The sequence below is a fragment of the Xiphias gladius genome, chromosome 10 (genome assembly GCF_016859285.1).
Source record: "Xiphias gladius isolate SHS-SW01 ecotype Sanya breed wild chromosome 10, ASM1685928v1, whole genome shotgun sequence".
Classification (NCBI taxonomy): Eukaryota; Metazoa; Chordata; class Actinopteri; order Istiophoriformes; family Xiphiidae; genus Xiphias; species Xiphias gladius.
The window spans coordinates 19348549-19362341 of record NC_053409.1 but is presented as its reverse complement, the minus strand read 5'-3'; the positions used below and the strand labels follow the sequence as shown (position 1 = coordinate 19362341).

The 13793-nt window shown below is 42.9% G+C and overlaps 1 protein-coding gene across 1 annotated transcript in view; it reads right to left on the bottom strand.

Moving 5' to 3' along the window:
- Window positions 1–13793, bottom strand: part of LOC120795657 (glutamate receptor ionotropic, NMDA 3B-like) — a 61612-nt gene that overhangs the window by 25768 nt on the left and 22051 nt on the right. Inside the window, exon 2 of the mRNA XM_040137736.1 lies at window positions 2428–3128. Within this exon, the coding sequence (XP_039993670.1) occupies window positions 2428–3128 (701 nt within the window). The remainder of the gene's footprint in view (window positions 1–2427; window positions 3129–13793) is intronic.

Sequence of the window (13793 nt, the reverse complement as noted above, 5' to 3'; positions counted from 1 at the left end):
AATCAGGGAGTATACTGGAGGGCAAAGAAGTATAACTGGACCAGTTTGAATAGTGCGATAAAACGACCCCTTTTATCAGACTCTCAAAGGCCAGGAACAAAGGCTCCATAATGTGGAGGACTCTATTATAAATAGTCTATTTTGATAGTGAAGACTGGGTCCTAATTGGCCCCCCCAAGAAAGATTGTGACTTTCCCTGGTGCTCTGATGAAATCTGAGTCAGTTTAAAAGCATTACTTATTGTTTTCTTTTTTGTTCACATTATAACAAGGCTAAGACTATACAGCTCTTTAAGGCTGCAGCTAGGCACAGAGGAATTCAAATACCAAATTTTGTGGCAATCGAGCCAATCGTTATCGAGGCATTACACTTAAAATGCCGCAAATAGTATAATAAACTTCATCCTCTAGGGACCATTCATGTCTGTAAACAGTTTAAAGTCAATCAGAAATATGTCAATCTGGACCAAAGTGGTGGACTGGCTGACAGACACTACCATCCATAAAGCCACGTTGTTAGCATAGCTAAAACTGAGCAGTTTAATCATATTAAACCTAGTAAACTTGTTCCTAACTCTAATAAAAAAATGCCCAGTAATATTGTTTTGTAACACAACTCCACTTGTTTTAGTCTCTGGCTCTCCCTTCTGGCATCCCAGTGCTCAATTAAACTGCAGAAGGAGCAAGCACTGTGAGAATCCAGCTTGTGATCATGCGGGTGTTGTTAATGATCACTCTCAGATGGCATGCCTCGGGTGTGTTCAATATTTGCTGTGGGCCCATCTCAGGCCAAATATCCTTCTCTCACCAGTACCTCATGACCACAGACGTTATGGATACATGCTGTTTCATCCATTGCAATGTTTGAAAAATATCCATGTCAACTGGAAGAACAGAAATATTTTCCTTTGGAGTGAGTTTATGGCACGGTGCTTCAGTGCATCACTCAGTATGTGCTACATGTGGCTTAGGAGAGGTTGTAAAGCATGTGAGTGTGCGTTTTTTTTTTTTGTTTTTTTTTTTGCTGTGTACAAATGAGAGGATTTCGCTTTTTCTGCTTTAAGTGAAAATGTTTATGGTTAAATACGTATTTCAATAAGCTTTTTTTCTGCATGTGCACGTGTTATCACAGACCCCACCTTGACAGAACCCGTGAGGGCTGTCAGAGCTCTTTTAAAAAGCTGCAGGGATTGAAGAAGCAGCAACACCGAAGAGAAAGAGATAAAACTCTCTGGTGTCAGTCTGTGAGACTGTATGCCATAAAGACCTCCTCCCCACCCCCTGTATGACAGTGCTATTCAGAAGTTGCCACCCCCATGGTGCAGAGGATAGACAAGGGCAGCAGCCGGAGCGTACAGTGCCACAAGTGAGGCCAGCAACTACTCACAAAAACTCCAGCGTGTCACTCAGAAAGCTATCAAGCATACAGGCATTTAGGGGTGTGACTAGAGGAATTTGATTGCAGTTTGTCAGTGTCTTGCATGTATCATTTGGCACTTTTCTGACCTTGTTCAAACATTTTAGGTGCCCAAGAGTCATTTAAAAAAAAAATTAGTTGGACTGGTAGCTGCAAGGATATAGAGATATATGGTCCTATCCAGCCCTGACTGGACCAGTGCTAATCCTACGACACCTCAAGCAATATATTTAATTTTTGGAAGAAGTTTTTCAATCATCCACTCTGCTGAAGTTTTCTTGGACAAATCTCAAAACTGACATTGTTCTTTAATCTTAAAAGGTTGGGATACCATACTACATGCAAAAATATATTTAAAACCTACTTTCTACCAGTGAAAAAGTCCCTATGAAAAATACTGACAATGAAGTCTGAGGATCACCCGGTAGCAGGGACACAGTTTCTGGAAATAGATGTTGCTGCTGAACCTTTTGAAAATGTTATTTTTCAATGCTGCGGGACATGGCAAAACAAACTGTTCACCTCCACTGCATTGGGGTGGAGGCAGAAATATCTCATCTCAAACTAGTTTCCGCTTTCCGTGTGGCTAGTAAGCTTTAACTCAAATGGCCAACTAGCTTCCAATAAAATTACATTTGAAAAATTCAACAACATCTTCAGTTAGCTAGTAGCCTTAGAAGATAACTGGCTTTAATTAATTCAAGGGTCCAGATGTGGTAATGGAAAGTGATCAGAATTTAGTCTTTCACTAATATAGGGAAATCTGCTTAAATCAGATTATGCCAAGCAATGGCTAACATTGTCAGTCAGTACCAAAAATTCACGTATCTGTAATGTAGGGGGCGCTGTCACGTCAGAAAAATTAATACAAACTGAATTTTAATTTGAATTTAAACCAAAATTATCTGCACTGCTAGGTTCTACTAGAGGTAAATGAAAACATGATAGTTCTTAGTAATTTACGTGAACTGACCCTTTAATTTTTTTTTGTGTGTATGTCAGTGTGTATACCTGGCCAGATATTGTCCTGAAGAGGGGAGCTCATGGCGGTTTGGTTTGTCATAACAGTTCACCATGTTCTGGATCAGTGCCAAGTCCGGCCTCACCATGGCTGCAGCAGTGACCGCACGGCCAATCAGCTGCAAAGCATCCCGGATGTAGAAACTGATTGGCTTGCGGCCGACCTCCCCATAGGCTAAGAGTCCAAGGGGACCTCCTAGAGTGTGTAGCGAATCTGGTGACAAGGGGTATCCCATGATCCACTGCAGCGCTGGTAGTGATGGAGCGAGGCGCTGAGCGGCCCGCAGGACAGAGGAGAGGCACTCGGGATCAGAGCCCAGGAGGAGAACAGAGGAGATAGGAGAGGGGGAGCGCAGGAAACGGGTTGAAAGGATCTTCAAAGCCTCTTCTTCCATCTGATCCTCCCTCCTCTCCTCGCTGGCCTCTCCCTTCCTATCCCCACCTCCTGTGATGCGGGTCAGGTTGATGATGTCCCACAAATGCCAAGTAGAACCACTGTGCCTCTGCAGGTGAGACAACAACCCGTCACCCCCTTCCTCCCACCCGGGGCAGATCACGGCCGCTCCTCCCCAGCTCCCTTCCCCCCGGCTTCCTCTGTCCCTGGCCCCTTCTCCCCCCTGTAAGACTGCCAGCAGCAGGCTGCCCAGGGTCGATGGAGGCACACGGGCTGACATCTGCAGGTGGAATTGGTTCTATCCGAGAGGTCAGGAAGGAGAAGGTGGAAGAGTTGAAAGAACAAAAAAAGATGGAGGAAAGAAAAAAAAGTGAAAAGGAATGGAGGAGAGAAAAGATCAAAACAGAGATTAATAGATATAGCCAAACTCCAATACCTGGGCTGAATAACAAAAAAACCACATTAAACACAGCTTTTATTAACACCACAGTACTGCAAAACAATCTCTGTTGCTGCAGTAATTCACCACAACACCGATCAGAAACAATCAGTCACATTTGTTCATTATCTCTCACTCTGAATAAGAAGAGTTGCACTGGTACAAACAAGGAGTCAATGATTCGCATCTAATCTGCAACATCACAGTTGGCTTGGCAAGACAACAGTAGCATCCACAGTTCATCCAGAAGCCCGCATTTCCAAACCCCACTGAAAACACTGGCTTGTTTCATACTGTTCCAAAATGGATAACACTGTTGTCCTTGAATGCAGCTCACAGATGGACCTTCCCCCTCCTTCCTTTGGGTCTTCTTTCCATTTTTCATCCTATCAGTGCTCTGGGCAAGGTTGGGGTGGGGGTAGGTGGTTGCTTTTATATGTGGAAAGCCCAAACTTTATCTTAACATGACTTAAGATTTGCTTTGGATGGCTCATCCTGACGCTACACACTATGCTCATAAAAACCTTCTGCCACTAATACATGCACTACAAAGGTTTAGCTCATCCCCACTTCTCAAGTTTTTATTGAAATTAAAGCAGTTCAAGCCCAGTGAATAACCTTAAATGGTACAATGGTAAACTGTAAAACTGCTTAAGGTAAAAAAAAAAAAAAAAAAAAAGTTTATGTCACCAAAAACTTAAAAATCATGAAAATTTCATAGAAAACAGGCCTTTCTCAGGGATTAAGAAATGGCTTAATTTACAGCTTTCCTGTTGCAATAGAGGCAAATTAAGCTTTGAAATTTAACGTAAACAATTCCAACAGGTGCCACAACCTTTGTTGATTACTTACAAACCCTTATAAACTGTGTCACTACACCCTCTGATGCATTATTAGTACAATACTGTACTGCAGGAAGTAGTACTGTATACTGCTATCAGAATGGTGAGAAAAAGGCAAGTAACAAAGGAAGACAGACTAGTTGGTCAAGGGTTCACCCTACAGCAAAATAATGACCCAAATCAGTAGAAGAAAATAAACAGACGGTGGCTTCAAATGATGAAAGACCAGCACAGTCTCCAGACATAAACCCAATGGAGGTGGTTTGGGATGAACTGGACAGAAGGTGAAATCAAAGCAACCTACATGTGCAACACATTCGTGGAAACATCTGCAACAGCGTTGGGACAAACTTTCCAAACAATGTTTCATTTCCGATGTAGAAAAGAACGCCACGAGTGTCTTAAGATGCTGAATGAGTCAAAATGTAGAATAAATTTAGTTCAACAAGTAGATTACATGATTCCTTGTTTTTAAAATCACCAATTGTTTATTTGTTCTGAGCTTAAATTTCAGAAACACTGAAACTGAGTTATGTAAATTTAACAGAGGGAAAAAATTGAGGTTCTAAAACTTTTGACCAGTAGTGGACACGTTGTCAGCATGTGCGCACCTTACTTGTATCTTTGTGAGCAAACTCACTGACATTATGCATTCCCCAGCCCTTTATCCTAACTTTAACCATCGCAACCAAATGCCTAACCCCAACCCTTACCCTAACTTTAACCTGATCCAACCTGAACCCTAAAACCAAGTCTTAACCCTCAAACAGCCCTTTGAAGTTGTGTCAGAAAAGTGAGGACCAGCCAAAATGTCCTCACTTTCCCAAATTGTCCGCACTCCAGTGGTTTAAAACTCAAACTGGTCCTCACAATGCATAGCCGTACAAGTACACACACACCAAGAGCACGCACATACGGTACTTAATTAAATCTGTAAATGGATTTACATTATACTGTAAATCCATGCAGGTACAGTCAGTATGTATACAAAAACATGATTTACACACTTATACACATGCCTGATATGATATCTAAACCCAAGTGCAACACTCACAGACATTCATTCAAAAGGAAATACCCCACCTGGGAGTACAGAGTAAACAGATCAACCCTCTGCTGAAAGTCCTTGAGTCCCTTAAGAGAAAGAAAAAAAATATTTGGCTAAAGTCTGGAGAGACACTGATGAATTAATGAAGCATCTGTATTTATCCTCCTGCGAGAGGCTAGGTGAGGGCAAAGGGACAAGAAAGGATTGGCCTCTTCGTTTGAACTCAAGGGGGGGGGGCAAAAAGGTGGTGGTAGTGGGTGGGTTGAAGGGGGGTTGGTGGCAAGACAGCAGCGGGTGGAATAGAAGAACAAAGATAGGAAGGCGGTGCCTACTACAGGTGCGAGTGTTATTCAGTACAATAATGTCCGGAATGAAAATAATGTCATGCATATTTTGTCAAAGGACTCAAAACTCAAAATATGATGATAGAAGATCAAAACTGAGCCTCGAGGCAGCTGGAAGAATTAGTACGTAAATCTGCATCTCCTCTCATTTTGAGTTTCACTGGTTTTGATCCTTCTGTGCAAACTATCCCTTAAATATTAATGTATGACTAAATGTTAACGTATGGCTATGTTATGTTACTGAGTAAAGTGCACATTAAAAACGGCAAAAAAAAAAAAGACATTATGACAAGTCTAAACTGTAAATGAATGTGCATCATGAACAAATACTGTAAATTATGCTCCTAGTGAATATAGCTTGTTAGAAAACCAGAGATGGATTTTTGCTTAATATATCATTGTCAAATTAATTGTAATAATGATCATCTGCGGTACATCCCACAGCTGTGTCAGCTGTTTTGTACCAACATTATTTTTGCTTGCATTTCTCTTCCACTAACAATTATCGCTAACTGGCTTGACTTTTAAATTGATTCTTTTACAATTTCATTTATATTTGAGTGTTTAGCTGGAGCTCTTATCCAGAGTGACTCATAAGGAGAACCACAGCAGAGTTACTTCAAGAATGAGGACGTGAGAATAATAATAAGACCTAAAGACAGCATTATAGACGTTGCTTTTCTATTTGCTGCTGTTAGGAGAGAGGGTAAATTAGAGCAAATGGAGGAGGCAGATGTGGGGGCCGTGATGTAACTCTTAAGAGATAGGGTGATATGAGCCTTATCGTGAAGACTTGAGTACTCTGCTGTTCTGAATGGATGAGGAAGGACTTCCTAAAAAAATTCTGCGCGCAATCAAACGTGACAAGCACCAAAGTGGACCCAATGAAACTTAAAAAAAGCACATCACTTGAGTTATTGCCTATTACAACAGCAGTTGCTTCTTGCCTGTGTTGGAATGTTTCGGCACAATTAATTCCAATAATATATTGGAGCAGTAACTCCCAGGAAACCATTTTCCGCTGTACTTATATGTACAAATGTGATGTACAGTAAGGCCTAAAAAAGTTTTTCCCCAAAGTGGTGTGCATCAATAAAAACACAAAACAACACCAAATAAGATAGATCGCCAACAAAAATACTTGAAATTTCTCAACCCATGTTGTGTTTACAACCAAGAGACTGGTTGGTTGTGTTAGATTAAGTATTAGCCTCATATTAGGTGTATTAAGTGCTCAAGCATAGCAGTGTGGAGACTTGACTTTACTGTTCTGCTGTTGGACTGTCTTAATTGTCTTTTGTGGAGAGCTGCTTGGCCGTATTCAGACAGAGAACGCCGCTGAATTAAAAAATGCAGCCTCGTTCATTTAAATGAGGCCGCTATGTTGACACAACAAGGGGGCCAATGCAGATTAAATACAAAATTAATGTAGCCGCAGTAACTTTCCAGAATCCTGTCTTATTGTATTATAAACTGCTGTACACTGTTTAGGCATCTGACAAGCCCTCAAGCTCATTAATCTCAAACTGGACCTCCTGGATCTTATTTAATTGTCCCACCAGTACCCTCAGCAACACACCCCACTGTAATCTCTTAGCGCAGGACTGTTTTTCGGTCTGAGCGCCTGCTAAAGCCAACTATCTCCAGATTCCTTTTTGTGGACAAAATCACAAACCACAAAAACTGAACAAGAACGTCTTTGACGAAGGGCGTTTGAAGCCAGAGAACCTCCTGCGGGCCAGCCTTTTATGTCTGTACCTTAGTCGTTACTCTTTCCTCTCACACACGCGCACACTTTATGTTCTTTATGGACAATAAGAATGAGCCGTTTGCCACTCACTCTCAAAACAGCAGAAATGATCTTCAATCAAACAATGAGAAAATCCTACATTTAGCTTCTTGAAGCGCTGCACTGTATCCACAACAATGAAATCCCTGCCAGTCATCACTCCAGCTTAATCCAGTGTGTCTTAAAAACAAGCTGGCAGCATCAGTGTTTATCCCTGTGGCACACAAGATTTTACGCACTGTATGTGTGTTATGTATGCATATATATCTGCATACTTGCGTGCAACTGCTTATGCCAGATCTTCATGTCCACTGGGGCTGTCTGCATGAATATGTGTTTGTTTTTGAAATCCTGTGCTTTTGCCTTGGGTCGAGGCCAACTTTGTTGTTGCAGGTATCGGGCATTTGAATTTAAAAATGTTACTTTTTAGCAGACCTGAGGGAACCTGAGTCGATTTTTGATCTCTAGAGGAATGCAGGCAGTATATTCTCTATAATGTCACAGTCTAGACAAGATAAAAGGTGACTGTACTGTCTGGAATTGGAAAGTTTGCAGACTATTGGCAGTTTCTTGTGACACACAGAGGCATGTCTTTTTTCTTCTTTTTTTTTTTTTTTTGTGGCTCTGCTTTGATATGCCGTGACCAGCTGGACACAAACAGGCTTGTTCCTGCTAGCCATGGTGAAGTATGAGTCCAGCTCTACTGTTCATGTCAAACTAGACTCAGGTTGATCTTTTTCTAAAGTACACGGGTCTTTTTCAGGCTTGGTTAGAAATGTGGATGTTTTCTCTAAGCAGCTACACATTTTTGACCTGCAAGGACCTCCCAATGTGTGTGTGTGTGTGTGTGTGTGTGTGTGTGTGTGTGTGTGTGTGTGTGTGTGTGTGTGTGTGTGTGTGTGCGTGTGTATGTGTGTGTGCGTGTGTGTGTGTGTGCGTGTGTGTGTGTGTATATGCTCTTATCTATTCTCTCTTCTCAGGTATAAGCTTCATCTGCAAGCGCAAGGTTAGAAAGACTCGGAACTAAGGATGCAAGATAAGCACAGCTGAAAGGAATGTCAGCATTTTTCCGTATAAAATATAAAATCCATACTGCTTCTCACACATCTGCAAACTAGGAGCCTTGAACGGAACTTCTGCCACTACTAAAGAAATGCAGAGTTCTGTTTGATGCGCCCGCCTGAAGATTTTCAGGCCTTCAAAAAAACTGCGTGCGCACAAATACATGCACTGAAACCCCCATACAGACAGGAGACAGGCATACATGCAGGAGGCATCAGCAAACATGCACACACAGGCACTGTGCCAAGAACACACAGATACAGCACAAACACACCGTGGTGTGAATACTGAAGCATAAACCCAGAGGGATCTTTAGGCAATGTGGAGTAAGCAAACCGACAGGAGTGCGTTGAATCAGAACAGGAGAGCAGCTCCCAGTTACTAAGCTCATTCCTTATTTAGGCCTCTATGAGAAGAGCCTCAACACTTGGAAGGTGTGCAACCGAAGGCACAAAAAGGGGGCACAGAAGAAATGGCAGCACCTGCAGTTTCGGAGCTTATTAAAAGCAAGTTGGAGCAAAACGCGAGAAGGTTGAAAGCATTTGTGTCTGTGGGTGTGTTGGAGGGTTTCAGTGGCTAAGGGAGACTAAAACGGTCTAAGATATGAGCTGAAGCTCTGAAAACTGGGTGTCCTTCCTCCGCAGCTTCAGGCAAGGGATCTCTTTAACTCTCTGAAGCTTGACTTACTGCGAAAGCTTACTGTAGCCTCGATCGGGCTTAACATTGCAGTGATGAATCATTCGCATCAAGCAGAGTGCCGGCTGAGAGAGCGAGGGCCGGCTTGGAGTTGTCCTGACTGTTACATCCGACAGTGTGTACCTCTGCCTGAGCCTCTGAATGACTGCTTAGCTTCCTCCTCTTTGCAGAAACAAAGCTCATGGTCAGGGCATCACTCCAAGCAACAACACTTCACTGAACACATTAATATTTCACCAGCGCTGTCACTAGGTGAGTTGGCTGTATGTAGGGAGGATGGGGGCAGATATAGGAAGAGAGACACACAGTGAGAGAGAGAGAGAATGGTGTGTGGATGTGAATATATGTTTGAGATGAAAGATGGAAGAGAAATTGAGGTGGTTTAATATCCGTATTTGTGAAAGGTGGCAAAAGGTGATGGTTTGCATCTGAATGTGTTTGTAGTGGAAAGGAGCAAGAGAGACATAAATGGTAGCGTGGTTGTGTCTTGAGGAAGACAGAGAAAGATTTTCTCAGCAGGGTGCAAGTCTTTTATTTTCAAACACTTGGGATGAAACCTGAACATACTGCAGCCTGAATGTCACACTAAAATGTCACAGCAGATGTGGGCTCACATGCACAAATAAAATAATCTAAATCCAACCTATGCAATTTGATTTAACCTGCAGTGCAGAGCCGGTTTCCTGTCAGAGGAGCAACTGGCATCATCCGCTTACATTAGCTCATACATAGTGAATAAAGAAACTGTTGAATGTGTGTAATTTCTTCTGACTTTTTTTTTCTCACAGTCCAAATAAACATCCATGATTGAATAAGGCCAGCCAGTGTTGTTTGCATAGTTGATGAAGCAACGTTGAGAAATGCTATTTACTTGACCAGACGGTAACTAACCAAGCAGGTTGCTGCGCTGTTGTGCAATTGTATGCAAATTGCATTGTTTAATTTTCTCCTAATTTCCTTACGTCTCCTGACGCTAAGTGTAATATGGGTGACTTTAATCTTACTCAGCCATGCTGCCGGGGACTGGGGCTAAGCTTAGCGGAGAAAGCGGCTGGCATTGTTACACACATATGCAGCACAGGCGTGCACGCAAATGCACACACGCACCAAACTGCAATACAATCACAGGCAGGGGCAGCGAATAGCATTTACGTGCTTACACGTGCATGAAAGTGTTCCACACACCCGCGCATGCACGCAAAACACAACTGTGAGGCAATCAGCCACTTAACACAGCAAATGACTGTGGTTATCTAAGCATAACAGCATGTTGGCTCCCAGAAATGAAGTGATAAGCAGTAAGATACACACTATTAGGCACCATCACAGGACTGGTCACAGATCGAAAGAGGGGCTAAATCTTGTTTCATAGTTGATGGAGATGGTACCATGTCTCTCTGATTGTCACTGCTAAATTACATATGCAAATACCTTAACTTGATCCAAAAGTAAGAGATTGTGGCCTATGGGGGAGCACAATGAAACAGCAGGCAAAAAGTGTAAAGCACACTTCGAATTACGTTTGATTAGAGGAAAATGGTTGCTTGTTGCTTAAGCTGCTCTCTGATGTGACAATTTGGCAACTGCTGGAGGTGTAAGCGTTTTGCCGCCATTAAATATAAGGACCTCGTTAGTTTCCTTGGTGGTGTGACGGGTTGGGTGGGGTGCAGGTCGGTTCTACATTAACATAATAAAAACACCAATTGTAGTCCTGGGCGACTGTGGGGAAAAGCCATAAAAGTCTTGACGGGCCATGTCTCCTCTTCTCCTCCAGGCTCTGAGTTTATGGGGATCATTCTGAATGCGAGAAAAGGCAGAGAGAAAATGGGATTCGCTCATTTTGTACATTGGCGTCAAACTAACTGTGGCGAGGTGGATGTGCTTGTGTAGCTGTGTAAGTCAAAACTTTGGTGTGTGTATGCGTATACACAGTATTTGTGTCTGTCCATGAGTGTAAGCGTGTCTGTAAAATAATTTGTGCGCTACTGTGTCTGTGTATATGTGTGTTTAATTTACAAACCGTTTGATGGAATATTGTTCTCAGCATGGCTCCAAATTAATTTGAATGATCGAGACACACAGCACATCAGCATTTTCCCTCCTGGAACAATGCAAGCTTCTGTACTGAGAGAACCAAATTACTGCTGCTCCTGCACTCACACGCATGTACACACGCACAGTATAACACAAAAACCCAGACAGACTGATCACATACTCAAACTAGCCAAGTGCCTTGGGCTTTGTACATACCCATGAAGATGTTTTTTGCTACATGATTCCAAGTCACACATTTTAATCAAATGGCAGTCCAGAGGGAATAACTAAAATACAATTGCTTATCAAAGTATGCAAGCACTGCCTTGCTAGTCTATAGTGTTGAGGAAATGAAGAAATATAGTGCAGATTGTTCAACTTCATTATCAGTTGACTTCTGATTTAATGAGCCTCCACGGGCCCGAGAATGTCCTGATGTCATCAATAATAATCAGATAGAGGAAACAGCAGGGGGGCTGAATGTGCTGTTCTGGACTGGTTAGTAAGGTCTCTAGTCAGCCAATGTTAGTGCTGAGTGCACTGCTAGCATCGGTGAAGGCTGTCATCTCAGCACGCTGCATCGGCGCCTCTTTTGTCAGGAGCTTCTTTGATCCCCTCAGTTGCAGAGATACAAGCCCACAGCAGAAATATGCTGAATGGCTTCATGTATCATCCTCCCCCCTACAAACAGCCTCTGGCCCCCTCACTATTTATGATCATAAAAGCTGCTGTTATTTATTATAGAGAGTGATTGTTGTCCTTGCGCTATAGACAATGTTGTTTTCTCTGCTGGAGAGAATATTTGTCCTTTTGGTGCAGCCCTGTGTGTGATGTGAGGCGGCATAGTGAATGTGATGGTGATTGATTCCTGTTTTGAGCAGTGGAGAGAGGTACAGGGGAAGGCTAATCTGAGTTATGATTGCCACTGTAATCGCGTTTTCTCCCCTGACTCATCCATCCACTCTACAGTAGCATGTACACGCTGTATTCTGATTCTGATCTGTCGATAACGAATACTGTACGATGGAGCGGCAACATGTGCCTGTTCCTTCTCGAACACCGTCCAACTGGTTTTCCATCACCATGATTTTCTAGATCATAACTCTCTCTCCCCTCCCCTGGTCCAGTTTCATCTTCCTCCCTCACGAACTTGCTAACCTGCCGGAGGTGGCATCAAGCATTTGCAGTAATCATGCCATCATGTTGAGGGCAAAAAGACCTGTTTTGGGTGTTCTGGGATGACGCAGGGACTGTCAGGGTAAAAAATAGCCTCTTGCTGTGTTGTAATTCGACCAGCAGGCAGCGGGACCAATGAGACGGCAGCATTATGGAGTTACTGGGAGAATGTTACCAGTTGATAACAGTTCCCCAAGTACAGATGCAGAGTGGCGTGATGTCATTAACAGTCAGCCCGTGGGGAACATACCCGCAAACAGCAAAATCATCAGGGGGGACAGATTTATTCACAAAACCCCAGAGGTGAAAGCACGCCATGCCAGTAATGAGGCATCTAGAGCTTTGGTCATCGAGTGTGCGTTTGAGTACATGTGATATTTCTTAGTCTACGGGTCTGTGTGCCTTTCTGTATGTTTGTTTTGGTGAGTGTGTACTGTGCTTGGATGTGTGACTGAGCAAGTTCCTAATGAAAAGGATCCCATTGCTCCAGTCGGGTTGAATAGTGAAACTCAGACTTCCCAGGAGTGAAATAATACACCTAGAGAGATGGAAGTCATTTAGGGGCAGTGTGTTTGTATGAGAGTGTGTGCTGAGTCAAGGATGTAGTGTGTGTGTGTGTGTGTGTGTGTGTGTGTGTGTGTGGGCGGGTGTGTGTGTGTGGGTCCCAGGATGGATGGGCTTGCGGTGAGTAAATGACCTGCCTTGATTCAGCCTATCAGCTGAGCTCTCCACCCAGACTGCCTGATATCCCCTTTCATCCATCTCTATAAGAGAGAAATGATGGAAAGATGGAGAGGCAGAGGGAGAAAGACTGAGGAGATGAATATGCACACAGCAGAGTGAACGATTTCAAGTGCAAGAGCGAGCATAAAGTAGCTAATTAGTGAAGAGGGAAAAAATTTGGGGACAAGCGCGACGGAGACAGAAGAAGAGAACAAAAAGACTATTAGACTCCAATCTGAATCTGGGGTAATATGTATGACAAACGGCACCCTGTTCACAACAGACGTGCCTCTCTAATGTGGCTGTGAGTTCCAGTCGCTTGAGGGGCCATTTGGGGTGAGTTGATCAGGGGCACAGATGAGCATGTTGTTTGGTCTCAACCAACTTCTGGTGATCAAATATGCAATGCTGAACCTGCAGAAGTAGCCACCGCAAAAATCAGCAGAATTTGTAGAACCAGGGTTTCATTCCAAAGAGAAAAAATACACTTACTCTGAAAATGATCCCAGAAATTTTCATTATAAACATGAGTCATCTAAACACCTTTGCTTAGAAAATTGCTCTGTTTACTGTATAAATATATATAGAATTTTGCAGGAAATCAGATCCAATAACAAAATGTCATTGCAGTGTGCTGTTGCTGCTGTCCCCTGAACCCCATCTGGTCTAGGGGGCATTGCTTTGAGATTTCTGATTGGCTCTCAGTGTAGACTTTGGTTTTTTTTGGTTTGGTAAAAGGCTTGAGAAAATGGCGCAGAGACATGAAGAAAGACATGAGCTCTGTATTAGAAAACCGGGAAACAAGGACAT